Source organism: Agelaius tricolor, unplaced genomic scaffold (assembly GCF_023055355.1).
Source record: "Agelaius tricolor isolate 1412-34295 unplaced genomic scaffold, bAgeTri1.0.p SCAF_58, whole genome shotgun sequence".
Classification (NCBI taxonomy): domain Eukaryota; kingdom Metazoa; phylum Chordata; class Aves; order Passeriformes; family Icteridae; genus Agelaius; species Agelaius tricolor.
This window is the reverse complement of record NW_027269318.1, coordinates 902,402-920,379: the sequence shown is the minus strand read 5'-3', so window position 1 is coordinate 920,379 and position 17,978 is coordinate 902,402. Positions and strand designations below refer to the sequence as shown.

Below are 17,978 nucleotides of genomic sequence, written 5' to 3'. Positions count from 1 at the left end.
GGGACAAACACCCCCCTGCTCCTCTCCCTCCTGCTCCGAGTGGAAAAAGGAGCCACTATCCTGGAAAAACCCCATTTCCCAAAGCCCAGGCCCTGTGATTTGTGGTGACCACCAGGGCTGGGTCACCCTGAAGCTGCAAAGGCGTTCAGCAGCAGGTTTGTCTCCTCATGGATCCCAACGGGAAGAGCTTGGCCAAGGATTTGGAATGGATTTGGGATGGGTTTGGTGCTCAGCTGTGCCTGTCCTTCCTCTCCTCCCACCACTTCTGTCCCACCAGCTCCATCTCACCCAACCTGGCCTGCCAAAGATCCCACCTTTAACAACAAATGGCTTCTTGTCCTAGGCCTTGTGGGGCAGGGCTTGGAGAACCTGGGACAGTTCCATAGAACTGGAATTGGGTGGTTTTAAAGCTCCTTTCCAACCTAAACCCATCCTGGGACTCTCTGATTGCTCCTCTCCTGCGGCTCTCAAGGAAGAAGGATTTGTTTAGATAGAGGATGAGGTAAAAGTTTGGCCTGGCAAGAAAAGCTCAGCTCTGTCTTTAGGCTGGCTCAAGTCTCATAAAGCTCTGTTTTAAATCGATGCTGCTTCTCATGGTTTTGTCTCCTCTTCAGGCACCTGAGCCTGCCTGCTTGGGCCACTCTTCAGTTAAGCTGGGCTTAAGCTGCCTTTCCAGTGGATTTTGTATCCCTATTTCAGAGGATGCAACCCTGGGCATTTTGGAAACCAGGCACACATTGATCCCTCCATCCCAAACATTTTAATTCCAAGTATTTCCAGCCAAGTGTCTCCCACATCCTGAATCTCCACATGGGGAAGCTGATACCAAGAGAAAATGAAGAATTTTAGGAGAGGAAGTTTCCCCTCAGACCTTCTCCTACCTCTGGATGTCAGGGATCCTGCTGGATTGTGAATCTAAAGGATAAAGACACCCTGAAATCCCAGTGCCAATCAAGGTTTTGGGAACAGGGAATTTATTTGATTGAATAATTTCCTTTTCCTCTTCAGAATTTATGGGTGAAGGCCACTCCATGGAAATCAACAGACACCTCGGTGCTGATTTTCCTGGGATCAGGATTTCATCCCAAACTGTGCCAGCACCTCTGGTTTTGCTCACCCCATCAATTAATCCCCAGAATCATTAACCCCCAGTCAGAGGAAATAATTAAATTCCATCGAATTCCTTTGTTAATGTGCCAGGAAAACCATTGCTACAGTCAAAGAGAAAAGTTTCTCTGTGGGACCCAGGAGAAATGGGTCAAAATTCCGTGTTCTCAAGCTGAGTTTGTTCTAATTTATCTATTTTTTCCAGTGAAAAAATAGAAGGAAAAGTGGCAGTGAGGATAAAGAGGAAGAGGAAGTTGTACTGGACTTTGTCACACCCCACCTTCCCCCTTTTGCTTTCTTATTATTCCTCCAATCAGGAGAAATCCTAATTAGGCACTAATTTACCCCTGTCAGATCTGTCTGAATGGAAAGAAGTCAGATTTATTGAAGTAGCTCCTGATTAACTGGGTGAATTTTCCAGAACGTTTCCATTCATTCCTGGCCTTGCCAATCCCTCAGCTGATTTCCAGCCCTGGAAATGCCTCTCTGGGGGCAGATTTTGGGATGTGAGAAGATGAGAAGGTGAAACTCAAATTAAATATGAATATTTAATATTGGATCAGCTCTCATCCCAAACCCCTGGGCATGCTGGAAAGATTCTTGGGAACTCTGGAACACTGAGATCCTTGAGGAAAACAGGAGTTCACTTGGAGGGGGAAGTGCTGGGCTGGAAACCCTTCCCTGCTCTGTGGGAAAGATTCCAGAGGAACCTGAGTTAATGTTTCTTTTAATGCTCCCCCAGGATCATCTTTCCTCCACTTGACTCTCAAATCCTGGCAAAATGTTGATATTATTGGGAACTTCGAGTGCTCTGGGGCTACTGAGAACCTGGAAAACTTGGAGGATCTGAGTCGACATGAAAAGGTGGGAAGGAGAAGAGGAAGGAAAGGAAAGGAAAAGGAAAAGGAAAGGAAAGGAAAGGAAAGAAAGGAAAGGAAAGGAAAGGAAAGGAAAGGAAAGGAAAGGAAAGGAAAGGAAAGGAAAGGAAAGGAAAGGAAAGGAAAGGAAAGGAAAGGAAAGGAAAGGAGAGGAGAGGAGAGGAGATGAGAGGAGAGGGAGAGGAGAGGAGAGGAGAGGAGAGGGAGAGAGGAGGAAAGGAAAGGAAAGGAAAGGAAAGGAAAGAAAGGAAAGTGAAAGGAAAGGAAAGGAAAGGAAAGGAAAGGAAAGGAAAGGAAAGAAAGGAAAGGAAAGGAAAGGAAAGGAAAGGAAGGAAAGGAAAGGAAAGGAACAGATCAAATGGGATTCGTTTTATGTCCAGCTGATCACTGGGTGTCCTTGGATTTAATCCCAACTCCGAGCCTGGTCTGTAATTCTCAGCAGAGCATTTCTGGAGCTGCAGTTGGAAACCGGCTTTGAAATCCATTCTGCAAACTGGACACGAGTCCTGAGCTGTTCTGTCTTTTCCCTGCTCTGAGTTATCCCAATTCCCTTCAGCAGCTCCTGCCTCATGCCAAGGAATCTCAAATCCACCTTGGAGCTGCTTCCAGCTGTCCTGCCCTGGAGTCCAGCTCAGAACATCTCTGCCCACTCATGGGGAGGTTTCATCCAGCACAGAGAACTGGGAGAAGCCAGAATTCCAGACACTGTCCAGAGCCCCGCAGAGCTCTCAGCAGGACCCCAGAAAATAAACAAAAATAGCTTAAGATTTCTATTTTGTTGTTTGAAATCCTCCTGGAGTGGGGCACAAACACAATGGATGTTTTCCCTGCTCTCTGTGCCCTGTTCCATAAATCCACCAAGATTTGGGACTATTTGGGAGTCATCTCCCACCTGGGGATACCTGAACTCTGCCCCAGGTGTGATGAGTACAGTGAGTGATCCAAGGTGATCCAAGGAAATCCCATTCCCATCCCAAAGCCCTGGACTGGTTTGGGAACTGCCAGCTGAGATTGGCTTTGAACCAAAAACCCTTTCCTCCAGCCAAATCTGCACCCAGTTAAAAGAGGACATTAAATGCTGAATTAAGTTATTTAAATAAGGTTTTGGGGTTGTTTTGGAGGGACAGTTTAGAAAAAAAGAATTGAAGTGTGGGAAATGACTCCCAGAAGAAAATCCCGGCTCCAAACCTCCTACAGAGCAAAAAGCAGCCAGTGAGGATTCTGTCAGCACCGAGGGAAGGAAAACCAGGATTAGGAGATTCATCAAGGGCCATTAAAAGCCTTGACTGCAAATTTGTTTGGAGTTAATCACTAAATGAAGCTCAACTGAAAGATTTGTGTCTCAGCAAAGCTTGTTTGGTGTCTCTGAGCTTTAAATGGCCAAGGAGGAACTGGGAACACCAAGGAAGACCTTGAAACACCAAGGAGGACATGAAAATACCAAGGAGGACATGAAAATACCAAGGAGGACCTGGAATAACCGAGGAGGACATGAAAATACCAAGGAGGACCTGGAATCACCAAGGAAGAACTGGGAACACTGAGGAGGACCTGGGAACACCAAGGAGGACATGGAAACATCAAGGAGGACACAAAAACCTCAAGGAGGACATGGAATCACCAAGAAGGACATGGAATCACCAAGGAGGACATGTGAGAAAAAGAACCCAACCTATAAATGAGGTTTCTTCAATTTTTGAAACATCTGAATGTGAAATTAAAAACCCTTTTGGCCACCGAGTTTGTCAAGACAACCAAGAGGAATAAAAACTTTGGAGATCTTCCCTCTCTGTGGATTTTCATGGTTTATAAAGTGGAAAATTCTTCCCAGCACTGTGGATGTTCCCTGACCTCCAGTTGATTGCCCATAAACAGATAAACAAAGCCAATCCCTGGCTGAAAAAATTCGATTTTGGGAGATCTTTGTGAACTTTTTTGGCTCCAGAACAAGACAAGGAGCAGAGCTGAGGAATGATGAGGGGTAGGACAAGACATGATCTCATCTGAACCCAGACCAAGGGGAATGGAGGAGGCAGAAAAACAATTGTCTGCCCTTATCCAGGAGAAGCAGGAATGGTGAAACCGCTGCCAAAAGTCATCCCAAAGAAATAAAAGGGAGATTAAACAGCTGTCAAATCCCGGGAAAGAGCGGGATCAAGGAGCAAGGAATCCCGAGGAGAACTCTGCTGCTGTGGATGGGAATAGAAGAGGAACGATAGAGGAACCTGCCAGGGGTGAGGTTCCCTGTCCAAGCCCAACGTGTGGCTCTGGGGAAGAGGATGATGATCCAAGAGATTCCAGGGAGATTCCATGTGAGCCAGTCAGCCAGGATACTGCAATGCACAGCTTGGCTTGGGCAAGTGAGAGGCTCCATGGAAATACTCCATGGAGTATTGCCAGATGTTTTCTAGGATGAGAGGAAAACGGGCACAGATCTGACACAAAGGAGGAGGGAAAACCAGGGAAAACCAGGGAAAACCAGGGAAAACCAGGGAACAGCTCTTTTGGATCTTTTCCTCCTCCTTGAAGTGAACTTGGGAAAGTTTCTTCCCCTGTTTTCCGGGTTGGACAGGGCTTGGAGCAACCTGGGATAGTGGAAGGTGTCCCTGCCCATGGAATGAGATGGGCTTTGAGGTCCTTTCCAACCCAGCTCATTCTGGGATGATTCCATGACAAAGATTCCACGACAATGATTCCATGCCGCGTTTGCTACACCCTGTCACATTCATATTTTCTGGAAAAATCCCTTTGCCCAGGATTCTTCTCCTGGGAAGCTGAGAAGCCTCAGGAAAAAAAAAAAAAAAAAAAAAAAAAAAGAAAACAATAATTACCTGATTTGCTTCTCCAGTGTTTTGCTGCTTTGGAATGCATTGGGGCATTGTTTACCCACAGGTGCTTGTTTGATTGGTTTCATGTGAATTGTTTTGACTCATTGGCCAATCAGGGCCAAGGCGTGTTGGACTCAGGAAAGAATCACGAGTTTCATTATTATCTTTTAGCCTTCTGTCTGTATCCTTTCTGTATTCTTTAGTATAGTTTAGTTCAGTATTCTTTAATGCAATATAGATAATAAAATAATAAATTAGCCTTCTGAGAGCGTGGAGTCAGATCCATCATTCCTCCCTGCCACGGGGCACCCCACAAATGCAATAACACCCCAGCTCCACTCTGCTCCCTCTGCTCCACTCTCCCCTGTTGGATCTCAACTGGGATGGGCACAAGCCCTGTCGTTCCTGCAGGATTTGAACCTGCAGGATTTGAATCCCGAACCAATGAATCCTCCCCTCCAAGGTTTCTGTTTCCCGTGGCCTTTGGGGCTGTGTTTCCGCAGAAAAATCCCACAGGGGAGGAACTGTCATCCCAGGGGGACGCAGACCTTTGGATGAGGACAAACTCCTTGGGAAATGTCCTCAGCTCCTGGAGATGGAGGAAGGGAAGAGGAACCTCCTCTGGATCCAAAGGCTCCGGCTAAGCTCCAACAGGATCATTCCATTTGTCCTTCCAGGGCAAATCCCAACCCAAAACTGGGGCTCCTTCTCTCTTTCCAGGCATCCCAGCTCTGGTTCTTCCTCACTAAAATCCAGGAGGGATGATCCTGGATCTCCAGATAACCCTGCTCCATACACTCAATCAAGAGTTTGGGATCAGCCCAGGAATGATGGGAACACACTGTGACAAACAGATCCTGCTGGGCCTCAGGGGCAGTTTTCCCTCTGTTTTGGTCTCAGCATTATCCCCGTTTTTACATGGATGCTGCTCACGCACAGAAACATCCAGGAAAGAAAAATCTATCTATGATTTGCAATTCAAAGGATTTTTAAAAATATTTCTTCCCCCTGCACAACCCTAGTGCCTGTAATTTTCATCTACATTTAAAAAGAGGTTTGATTTATGTTAATCCTAAATAATCCAGTGTTGAATTCATTTCCGTGAGAGTTGCATTTTAGGAGGGGGGGTTATGTTTGTTTATAAATAAATTTATGGCTTTTGCTGATTCCTTGAATTTCTGAGGGATTGTCAAATGTTCTCAATCTTGAGTAATAAACACAAGCAAAGAGTGAGTCACTGCTTGGGGTTTTTTGGTGTTTTTGTTTTGTTCCAGCAGTGAAATTATAACTTAGAAATATCTTTGAGCCAGAAAATCAGGAGGGGTAGAAGAAGTGAGCAGGAAAATGATTTGATTTTTGAAAAGTTGTTATTTTGATAACTCTTATTTGGTGGGAAATGGTTATGATGAGGTCTGACTTCTTTTGATGAGGTGAAACAAGAAAAGAACATCACAAATAAATATTGGCTGTCAAGGATTTCTGTTCAGGACAAGAGGGAACAGCCTCAGGCTGGGCCAGGGCAGGCTCAGGGTGGACACCAGCAGGAATTTCCCCATGGAAAGGGCGGTCAGGCCTCAGAAGGAGCTGCCCAGGGAGGTTTGGAGCCCCCACCCCTGGAAGTGTCCAAGGAATTCCTGGATGTGGCACTCAGAGCTGTGGTGGGGATTGGGCACAACTTGGACTTGATGACCTTGGAGGGCTTTTCCAGCCTCAGGGATTCTGGGATTCTGTGAAGATGGAGAGGAGCTCCAGCTCCTGTCAGAACCTCACAGCCACCACATCCTCCCCCAGGTCTGAATCCAAACCTTGGGCATGTCAGAGGGAGGAGACTTTTCCCTGTATTCCACCGGGTTTTGGTCAGGCCCTACTCTGAGAGGTTGATAAAAGTTTGGGACACCAATTCAGGATCCCACCTGCCCTTCCTGACTCCCTTCAGATTCTGGGAAATGAATCCTTAATTAGCCCTCAGAAGAACCGCTGGTGGAGTCTTTTTCCTCATTAGGGTTTGGATTAATTGTCCAGAGAAACTGTGGATTCTCCATTCCTGGAAGAGTCCAAGGCCAGACTGGGAAGGAATTGGAGCAACCTGGGATAGTGGGAGGTGTCCCTGCCATGGCAGGGCGTGGAACAAGGTGACCTTTAAGGTCCCATCCAACCCAAACCATTCCAGAATTCCACGACCCTGTGGAACAGGACATTCAGAGGGCAGAGCGAGGAACATTCCCGAGTTTTAAGAGAGGATGGAAGCTGCTTTCCAGGAGCATCCGCAAAAAGGCAGGGCCGAGATATCCACCCTGGGAGCTGATTTTAGCCACAATCACCCCTCTGGGACGTGCAAATTCCGTGCCCTTGGCGGTTCCCTCTCCACCTGCCCCTCTGGAAGAGCAGGAATGCCGCACCTGCCGATAACCACATCCAACCCTAAAACTGTACCCGCTCCTGCCTTGCCCCCAGAACCCGGGGAAAGGAGAGGACAATCCCCGCCTGCCTCCATGAGCTGTTAACCCTCCCCACCCCAGAGGAGCATTTTGCCAGGGAGTGAGAATTCCCAAGGGAAGAAGAACAGGGGGCTGGTTATACCCAACACAACCTTTGACCGACGGGTGGCGGGGCCTTTCCCACCGCTGTGTGTGTCGCCAGGCAGATCCACAGGCAGAGAACAAGCCAAGCCCACGCCAGTGCCCCCCAGGGTGGCTTGTCCCCTCCCAGGACGATGGCCCTGCACCCTCCCTGCGCGCCTCCTGCTTTCCTGGGGGACGCTCCCGTCCTCCTCGGCCGCCCACGCTCCCCGAGGGGTCCAAGGACCACGCAGGGCTTTGCAGCCCTCCCTGGCGAGCTCCCGGGATCTCCGGTGTCCAGCAGGTCTGGAGGGCTCTGTTATCACCAGGAGAGCGTGGATCACGGAATTCATGGATGGCATCACCCACTGGCCACGCTGGTGGCTCACTTTTTGGTGTGGTTTTTTTTTTTTTTTTTTGTTTCCCCAAATAACTTAATCTCTCATTCCACAGAACAGAGGAGCTGCATGGAAACCCTCGGAATCCGCTGCATGGCCTGATGGTCTTTTCCCACTAAATGCTCTCCAGGAACCTTTTTTTTTTTCATCCTTTGGCTGAATTTTTCCTTTCCTCCTCCTGTCTTTACATCACTGTCTCTCTCTCCTCTTCCACCAGGACCGTGGGTCTGTCTCCATCGTAGAGCCCGGAGCCGTTCAGGTATTCCTCATCTTTGTTGTACTGCTCCGGGCCGGAGGAAGGCATGGAATTCTCTGAAATGGAGCCATTTTTCACATAACCTGGCAAATTCCTGTGGCCATTGAGGGTCCCTGGAATAAGTCTCGTGTTGAGGTGGAGGGCAAGTGCCCCTCTCGTGGCTACATTTGTGATGCTGGTGTGGGAAACCATTGGTCCATAACTGTAGGTTGTGCTCCCACTCCGGGCTTTCCTTTTAAAGTCAAGTGCTAAAGTCCACCTGCTCCATGACTTCTTTATTTCTGCTTGGACCTGAGGGGTAAAAAAGGAGGAAAAAACCCAACATGACTGGGAGAAGAAAAATGCCAGAAAAATGCCAGAAAAATGTGGTGTCCACGGATGGAATGGGTGGGAAACTCTGTGGGGACTTGGAATTTCATGGTCCTTATGGGTCCCTTCCAACTCAGGAGATTCTGTGATTCCATGAAATTGGAATAAATGCACATTAAATAAATAATAAATTCACATTAAATAAATAATAAATTCACATTTAAAAAAAAAGGAGGGGAAAAAAAAACCCCACGAGTGGAAGAAGAAAAATGCCAGAAAAATGTGGCGTCCATAGATGGAATGGGTGGGAAACTCTGTGGGGACTTGGAATTCCATTGTCTTTATGGGTCCCTTCCAGATCAGGAGATTCTGTGATTCCATGAAATTGGAATAAATGCACATTAAATAAATAATAAATTTGCATTAAATAAATAAACTCACATTTCCAAATGAAATATTGGACACTGGGAATCTGGAATGGCCGAAAACATCTGGCCAGAAAGGCAGAATAGCTCTGCCCAAGGGTTGAGGGATGGAGAGCAGCACATCCAGGAGGGAATTGTCTCAATGTCCCATAAAAATCAAGTGTCAGTGGGAAAAACACCTTGAGAGGCACCTGAATACTGAGAAATTTCCCTGGAATGGGAATTTTAGACTGGGTCTAAAGTAGGTTGCTAAATTTAGGATGAGATCAATTCCCCTTACATTTTATCCTCATTTTATCTGCAGAACACAAACAATGATTTTTTAAGTTTTATTTCCCCTTAAAATACATGAATTTAAGTTATACATTCCCCTTAAAATACATAAATTTAGGTCATAAATTCCATTTAAAATCCATCAATTTCATTTTATCCCAGTCCGTGGAAGTTCTTCCCTGGGGTGCAGTCGCTGACCGTCCACTTTCTTAATTAGCAGCAATAGAGGGAATTAATGGAAATGAGGAAAATAAAGTATATCATTCTGGAAACAGATAAAAAAGTAAAAAGAGCCTGGAAAAATACAGATTTTTTTTTTAAATCAGTGACTCTATCAATCTGTTTTTCTTCCTAATTTGAAATAAAGCTGCACTAAGCAGCACTTGTGCTAGGAAATTAAAAATTCCACATTTTTTCTCCATTAGCTGCTTCCAGTAGCTCATTTATTGGTGCCATGCTGACCTGGGGGTTTTCCACCAGGAAAAAAAAAGGACATTTGAATTTTTTATGGGGACTGAGAGACCTTGGACTGCAAAATAAAGTTGTTTGTTGCAGAAAAATGAGGATGTGCTGATGTGCATCCACCTGGGTGAGGAATTAACCCAAGAAGGGAGGGAATGAAGATGCTCATGACTCACCTCTCCATTGCAAAAACAGTATATGATGGCAACAAAAAATCCCTGGAGGGATGAAGAAACAACAAATTAATGGGAATTTAGGGAAATTTGGGTCTCTTTTCTGCCCAGCACCCCCAGGCTTTTCTGGGATTGGGGACATTCAAAACCTGCGGTGTGTGAGAAATGTGGGATTGTTCAGTGGGGCAGGAGAGGGAAACAGAGGAAATTCCCTGTGGATGGAGCTCCTGATGGACCAGGAGCCAGCAGGGTGTCCTGGGGGACAAGAGGCCAACGGGATCCTGGGGTGCATTGGCAAGAATTGGGAACAACATTTTTTGCTGGACAAATTTCCCATTTTCTTGTTGCATTTTGCAAGAAGAAAACAGATTTGAGGCTCAAATATTTTTCAAATCCCCTCATGAATTAATTCTAGCGTACTGTAAACCCAGCCCTGCTTCTAAAGGCAGCCTTGCACCCACATTTCCCTCCTCTCCCCGCTGAAATTCCCGTTTTTCCCAGAGTTCCAGTACCTGGAAAGAGTTGAACAGCATTTCATAGTGCATTTGAACTTGCCAAAGAATCCCTGACACGTCTGTGTATGGCATAGCCATGAAAACAATATAGTGAACGCCAAACAGAGGCATAAGGACGAGGGTAGATTTCAGCAGCTTCCTGCAGGGAAAAAAAAAGGGGGGGAAAGGAGGAAAGAAAAGGGGGAAGGAAAAGGGGGGGAAGGAAAAGGGGGGGAAGGAAAAAAGGGAAAAAGGGGGGAAAAAGGGGGGGAAATAAAAGGGGAAAAAAGGAATTAGTGCATGGATAAGCCTCCCCAGCATCACCAGCCCAGCCAGGCTTGTCACTGGGCATGAGCTGCTCGTGGTTTTCTCCTTGTCGCCTTGGATACGGGATGTCTACACAGGTGCTGTGGAATTCCACCTGGAATTCCAAGCTCTTGGTTCAACCTCCAGCGTGGGCCAGTCCAACCCTGGATATGGCCCTGAGTGATGCTGGAGGTGACAACACTGAGGGGACTTTTCCAGCCTCAGACCAACTCCAGGCTTGGGTCAGGATCATGGGGAGAAGGTGGAAAGGAAGGAAAGGAATTTGTGCTGCAACTCCAGCCCTCAGGCTCCAACTAAAATCCACCAAATCCCCTTATCCCGAATGGTTCTCCATCTTCCTGTGGTCCTACATGACCTGCAGTGGCTGCCACTGCTTGGGCAGGAGGTGGAGAATTCACTTCCAGAGCTCTTTTCCAACCTTAAACACTCCATTGAGGCCAGACAGGAAAATCCACCCTGGCTCAGTGGCTCCAGTGCAGAGCAGATCTCTGTCACTGACATATTTTATGAAAAATCCTTTTGTTAGGATCTTTTCTCCTGAGAAGTTTCAGCTTCTCCACGTTTTGCTGCTTTGGAATGTGATTTGGAGAATTGTTTGCCCAGCATGTGAAATTGTTTTTACTTGATGACCAATGACAGCTGCCTGTGCTGAGGCTGTGAGCAGTCACAAGATTTCCTTTCCTTTCCTTTCCTTTCCTTTCCTTTCCTTTCCTTTCCTTTCCTTTCCTTTCCTTTCCTTTCCTTTCCTTTCCTTTCCTTTCCTTTCCTTTCCTTTCCTTTCCTTTCCTTTCCTTTCCTTTCCTTTCCTTTCCTTTCCTTTCCTTTCCTTTCCTTTCCTTTCCTTTCCTTTCCTTTCCTTTCCTTTCCTTATCCTTTCCTTTCCTTATCCTTTCCTAATCCTTTCCTTTCCTTATCCTTTCCTTTCCTTATCCTTTCCTTATCCTTTCCTTTCCTAATCCTTTCCTTTCCTTATCCTTTCCTAATCCTTTCCTTATCCTTTCTTCTATTCTTTTAGTATTTTCTTTTAATATAATATATATCACAAAATAATAAATTAGCCTTCTGAAACATGGAGTCAGGATTCTCATCTCTTCCCTTGTCGGGGTTGCCTGCAAATTCAACATTTCTGGAGCAGAGGGAGGTGAGTTAGGAGTGGAATTACTCCAGACATCCAGGGGAGGAGGACAGAGCGGGGTGAACACTCCTAGGAGGTGCCCTGGGCTTCAGCATCACTTGGAAAAGCTCCTTTTTCCAGGGAGCAGCTCCACCTCAGCACAGGATCAGTGCTGGGGACTCCACGGAGGCACCACAACTCCACAGCCCTGAGAATTTGGCTGGGCTGGCTCCGGAGGGAATCAGCTTTGCCTGGAAGTGCCATTAATTGAGGGATTAGACCTCGTGCCAAGAGTTCCAGCAAGTGCCCGAGTGCAGCAGGGATGGGGAAGGGCAGGAATGGCTCCCAGAAAGGGCCGGCACCGCCTCTGTCCTGCAAACCACCCGGGGAATTTAACACTTTAAAAGGAGCAGGCCCCATCCAAACCATAATTAATGGCAAAGCTTCGGCCAGGGAGAAGTAAATAAATGGATAAATCAGAGCCCTGACAGGGCAGCGAGGAGAACTGGGAGGTGTTTTCCTGCCAAATCCCCCTCCTGCCTCAAATGTGTGTTTGGAGAGGGGGGTGGGAGCGATGAGCTCATGGTTTACATCCCAAACCGTTCCGCTCTCCCCCCTTCCCAAGCGTCCTCTTGGGCAGCCCAGGAGATCCCGAGGAGCCCTGGGAGCTCTCAAGCAGCCGTGGTGTCCCAGCAATCTGATTTTCCCGTCCAGTTTTTGACCATGCTACAAATAACCCGAATTATCAAGGGAGACGAGCTTGGCAGGACAAAGGAAAACCAAACAAAAAACGAAACGAAATTGGAATCTTTTTTTCAGTTCAGCCAAGGCACTGAAAACACCCTCTCAAGGGCAGGTTTAACCAATAGGCCAAGCTTAACAAAGCACAGGACGGAAATAAAAATAAACAAATAAACTGATACAAGTTTTACGGCCTTCAACAGCACAAACAACGTTTTATTTTTGCACTTTGGGTTCAGAAACTGGTTGAGGAGCTGGAATTCCTCCCTAACCTCCCGCAGCAGGCTGCATTTGAAAGGTTTAGGAGAGTTTTAAATTGCTCTGGTTCATTCTGCATTACCACACTTGGAAGACAGCAAACTTTTTGAGTTATTTTAGGCGGCACCAGTGTCACCCTGGGCTTTCTCCACCAGCCAGGGGGGTGAAGCAAGGACTCTGTCCCACCCCAGAAAGGGGACAGGGCAGGTGACACTCACCTGTACTGTTGTCTCGAGTCACACCTCCCTGCATTCGTCTCTCGGAGCTTGGTTGCGAGGACTCTGATAATATTGATAAAGAGAATAAAATTTACCTGCAGGGGAAAGAAAACAAACAACAAAGAAACGAGAGCTGTTAAAAAAAAAATCAATGAAAACGGTGGAGTTGTTTGGTTGGTGTTTCCCCCAGGTGAGGCAGGGGCTGGGATTGGGGAGGAAGCTCCTCCTGTGGAAGGGATGAGTGTTCCAGGAATGATCCCAAGGTTTTTAACCTTCAGGGAGAATATGGAATGGCCCAGCAGGCACCTGGAGGAGGAGGCCAAAATGAGGATTTATTTGTCTTTACAGCCCAGCTGGGATTAAGATCCCCTCGGATACCAGGGGCACTTGTAGGATGTCTTCCCACATCTCCATGTGCAAAAGGAAAGAGGAACAAGCCCAAGGCACCACGGTGAGGACAGAGTGAAGCTAACTGGGGATGGCAGCTCAAGAATGAAGAAAGGCAATGAAACTGTTGGATTTCTCCCATATTTCTACTGCCGAGATTCCTCTGGGAAGCGTTTAGGATGGAGCAGGCGAGGAGAGTCAGGGAATATTACCTACTGCCTTTCAGGGAGACACATCTGTGAACCCAACTCGTGGCCAGCTGCTCAAGATAATTCCAGTGGTGCCTTGGAACAGGCTGCCCCAGGAAGTGGTGGAATCCCCATGCCAGGAAATGGTGGAATCCCCATCCCGGGAAGTGGTGGAATCCCCATCCCGGGAAGTGGTGGAATCCTATGTGGATGTGGCACTTGGGGACAAGGGTTGGTGGTGACCATGGTGGTGCTGGGAGAACGGTTGGACTTGACCTGGGAGAACATTTCCAACCCTCATAACTCCGTAATTCCGATTCTGTCCTACAGGAACACTCTGGGGAGAATTTAATGGCCACACCTGACGGAGAGGAAAGATGGGGTGGCACTGGGGAGATTCCCATCTCTGTAGAGCCCTTCAGAGCTTGCTTTCCCTGGATTCCACCAGCTGCTGGCCCAGCCGAACCCTTCCATGGGATTATGGAGAGGGTAGAGGCAGGACCATCCCATAACCTCGATGAGCAGATCCATGCTGTTGGATAATGCCTCCGGATTGCCCTGGAGCCTCCAGCATTTTGAGACACAGAATTACCACACCACACACCGGCTCAGAGTTTCAGGGAGGGAACCATTGTGAACCTCAGACTGGATTATCCAGGACACCTCCTTGGATTCATTTTGGCTGGAGCCAGGGCAGATCCATGTTCTAGCATTTCCATGACAGAGATCCCACCACAACCACTGGAGAGTTGCTCCCATGGTCAGTTATCCCCCCTGGTAAAACCAGGAATTCCCTGAGCTGCTGAGCCAGCAGGGGCTGATCTGCCATGGCTTTGTCTCCTGTGGTTGGATTCCGCCTCCTTTGAGGAGGTGCAAGCTCGTTTGGAACTGCTCTCCATAGAAAAAGCAGGGAAGGTTGTGCCATGCCCTTTCCCTCACTGGGATATGAGTGAAAATTCTCTCCCACGTCCATTTCCCTGATTTCATGAGGTTTGTGGAAATTTTACATCCCTGCAACCCCATTCCCTGAGCTCCATTTGGCTGAAATTTCCTGACTGGCACAGGAATTATAAGGGAAGAACGGACAGACCAACAGGCAGGGAAGGACAGAGCCTGGGGGCATTTAATTCCTTGGAAACCATCAGAAAGGGAAAAACTAAGCAGGTTTATGTCTCTAGAGGAGCTTTTCCAGCTCTAAAGACTCCAAAGTGGGATTTTGTACTGCATTTGTCGGCAAAATTAAAGATGCCCAACATTATCACACCCAGGAGGGAAACTCCTCTGATTTCCCCAAATGTGCTGCATTTGAAAAGAAATCCAGACAAAAGAATTACGTCCAAATTAGCAGAAAGTGGAGAGATTTTAAACCCCTCAGCCTCCAAAATCTCATCCAGAAAATGCAGGACTTAGTCCAGCAACGTGGGAATGGCAGAAGCAGCCAAGAGAACAATACGAACCCACAGAAATTAAACTGACACAACCCATGGAATATTTTTGCATAGTAAACAGCTGGATTCCCAAATTGCCAGGGCACAGGAAGAGGCTCCTGGAGAAAACTTATTTTTCCAAGGATGAGCCTCGATTGGGCTCTTTCTCCTCTGCTAATTGGCCTTCAAATGAAATGCGATGGGGTCGCTGGAGTTAATTTAATTGAACCATCTGAACTTCCTTCTCCAGCCTCTGCTGCTCCATTTCCAAAGGTGTGGTCCCGGTGATGCGTTTCTTCTGAGGAATTGCGGGAGCCAGGTGGAGAATTTCCACCAAAAGGATGAAATCCAGCCCCACGCCAAACCCCAAAAATCTCACCTAACGGCACAGATCAGCACATCCACCTCAGAAAATTTCTGGCTCTTTGTGCGTCTGGTGCTCTTCTCACCCACACTGAGCATCTTCCACGGCCTCCTGATTTGGGAGGCAGGGGGAAGAGCCTGGAAGATTCCAAACCCTCTGGACCGTGGAGAGATTCCTATTGGCTCCACTCGTGCGTGAGTGGAAGGGGAGACGGGATCTGGGGGAGTGCATGAGCTCTTTGGCAGGATTCCACCAGGAGAATGAGCAATGGAGAACCCCAAATAAAGGGGGGGGGGTGAGGGGGGAAGAGGGTAATTAATGGGTTCTTTAATTAGGACATAATTGAATTCACCTGGTGCAGACAATTAACTCTTATGGTGCCCTCTCCAGCTCTGGAGAGCTCCTCCTGTGTTGGGATAATGTCACTTGGATCCTTCCTTTCCCCTCTGGCTCCTGGGTGGGGGTTGGAGTAATCCACCCTCAGTGATTAAAGATCCAATCAAAGCTGGGATGGTTTCATTTCCCTTCCCACCTCGGGCTTCCCAAGCTTTTACCAGCTCAGAAATGATGGGATGACCCTGAAACATTCCTGGGAAAAGCTTTGGTCCGGCTACAGGTCCCAGATTCCATCTCTTGCCACTGGAGATGCCTGGTAAAGACGTGTTAGGACCCCTGAGAGCTTCCAGCATCGTTTGGGTTGGAAATATTGCCTTGAATGTTGGTTTCCTTGATGATTTTAGGGTCTTAGCCCTGAAAATGTGGGGTTTTTCTCTCCTTGGAGTCACTCACAAACCCTTCTGCCATATTCAGCTGCCAAAATTCCAGGCAGGACAAACATGAACCCCTCAAAGTGGACACATAGGGACTATTGTAGGGCAGAAATTTTGGTAACAGAGTGATTAGAGTAGGAAATCCTGGATCAGCTCTTCCCAAGGACCCAAAGGCCTCCCAGCCCCTCACCCATCCCATACTCACCACGATAGCTGCCAGGATGGGCACCTGAATAATCCACTTTAAATTGCCAGCACTCAGGTCCCAACACCTGAGGAGAGATGGACATCCTGTCAGGAAAGCACTGGAAGAGCAACCGACTCCAGAAAAATCTGTTGGAAAAAAATCCCCCTGGAAGGATGAGCTCCTCCAAAGCCTGTGGAGGGACCTTGCTCTAACCCTGCCTGCGCTCAGTGAGACTTGGGAATAACCCTTTTTCCCTTTTCCTGCTGTAATGCTACTAAAAAATGAGAATATTCCCCATGGTTGGGATGGTTCTGCTCTCCAGAGGGTGAAGCTCTTTCCAGTTCTTTCCACATCCATCCCGATTTGTCCCTTCCAGTCAGGAACAGATCCTTTTCCACTTCTTCACTTCCTCACCAGAAAAAAAAAAAATCCCTCCATTAAAAGTAATCCAGGTTTCATGAAGGCAGGAGAGGCTGAACTGATGTGGGATCACAGAATCCTGGAATGGGTTGGGTTGGAAGGGACCTTGAAGATGATTTAATTCCAGATCCCTGCCATGGGAGAGAGGTTGCTCCAAGCCCTGTCCAACCTGGCCTTGGGCATTTCCAAGGACGAGGCAGCCACAGCTCCTCTGGGTGACCTGTGCCAGGGCTTCCCCACCCTCACAGGGAAGAATTTTTCCCAATATCCCATTTACCCTTGACCTTGGCAGTGGGAAGCCATTCCCTGTGTCCTGTCCCTCCCGTTCCTGGTGAACAATCCCTTCAGCTTCCCTGTAGGCCTCTTCAGTCCTGGCTATGTCCCTGCTCATGGCAGGGGGTTGGATTAGGTGACCTTTAAAGGGGTTTTCCAACCCAACCATTCCATGATTCCCCCTCGGAATAAACCTGCACAATGGGGACAGGCGGTGATGGGGACAATGTTGGGGTTCCACACTCTCTTCCTGGCAGTTTCCTTCAACCAAAATCCCCCAAAATCTTTTATCTCCATCCACCTTCAGTCCTTATCCCAGTGAGGACTGGGAGGGCCAGTTGGTGACACGGATGTTGGGATGTTGGGATGTTGGGATGTTGGGATGCAATCCTCCATCTGCCAAGAAGGGATGGGCTCTGTTTGCTCCCAGGAGTTTCCAGCAGCCCCTGGAAAAGCTGACTCAGTGTTAATTATTCTGCTGGAATTCTCTCCAGCTCTGGAGGCAGGAATGCCACAGCTTTTCCTTATCTGATCCAGGTCACCCCCACATGGCTTTGGCAGTTTTCCCAGGCCAGCTCCTCAGGGAAGGTGAGGCTGGAAAGCCACCAGTGCTCCCTGGAACCTCTGTGAGGATGAGCCGGTGTCACGGATGTGCCACCCTCCAGCAGCCCACCCAAGCCTGGAGCTGAAATCCCCTTTGGAAAGCAGTGTCTTCCCAGGCAGAGCCATTTGGGAATGCCCAGGGACCCTCAGATGGAGGATCCTGGGGACATGGAAGCGCCTGTGTGGTCAAGCCTGTGAGTTTTGGGGGAAAGGCCAGGTTGGACAGGGCTTGGAGCAACCTGGGATAGTGGAAGGAGTGGAATGGGATGAGCTTTCAAGTCCCTTCCAACCCAAACCATCCTGGGATTTTAAAATCCGTGGAGGAGTTACAGTTCTAGCACCCCACCACCAAATTCTCTGACTGTACTGCAGCTGCTGTGTCCCAAATTCATTCCTGCTCATTCAGGATTTTAAGGATCCCTGTCTCGTCCCTGCCCAGCCGTGACACAGTCCCTTTATCCCCAGGGATAACAATTGCAGGCATTCCCATTATTGGATCCTGCAGAAAAAAAAAGGAAAAATTATCCTTCCCTTCCATCC

The 17,978-nt window shown here is 47.9% G+C and overlaps 1 protein-coding gene across 1 annotated transcript in view; it reads right to left on the bottom strand.

Moving 5' to 3' along the window:
* Window positions 1–2,495: 2,495 nt before the first annotated feature.
* Window positions 2,496–17,978, bottom strand: part of PTH1R (parathyroid hormone 1 receptor) — a 93,739-nt gene continuing 78,256 nt past the window's right edge. The window contains exons 9-13 of the mRNA XM_071456350.1: window positions 16,161–16,227; window positions 12,820–12,914; window positions 10,180–10,321; window positions 9,671–9,712; window positions 2,496–8,316 (exon numbers count right to left, since the gene is read on the bottom strand). Coding sequence (XP_071312451.1) covers window positions 7,954–8,316; window positions 9,671–9,712; window positions 10,180–10,321; window positions 12,820–12,914; window positions 16,161–16,227 — 709 coding nt within the window. The 3' untranslated portion in view covers window positions 2,496–7,953. The remainder of the gene's footprint in view (window positions 8,317–9,670; window positions 9,713–10,179; window positions 10,322–12,819; window positions 12,915–16,160; window positions 16,228–17,978) is intronic.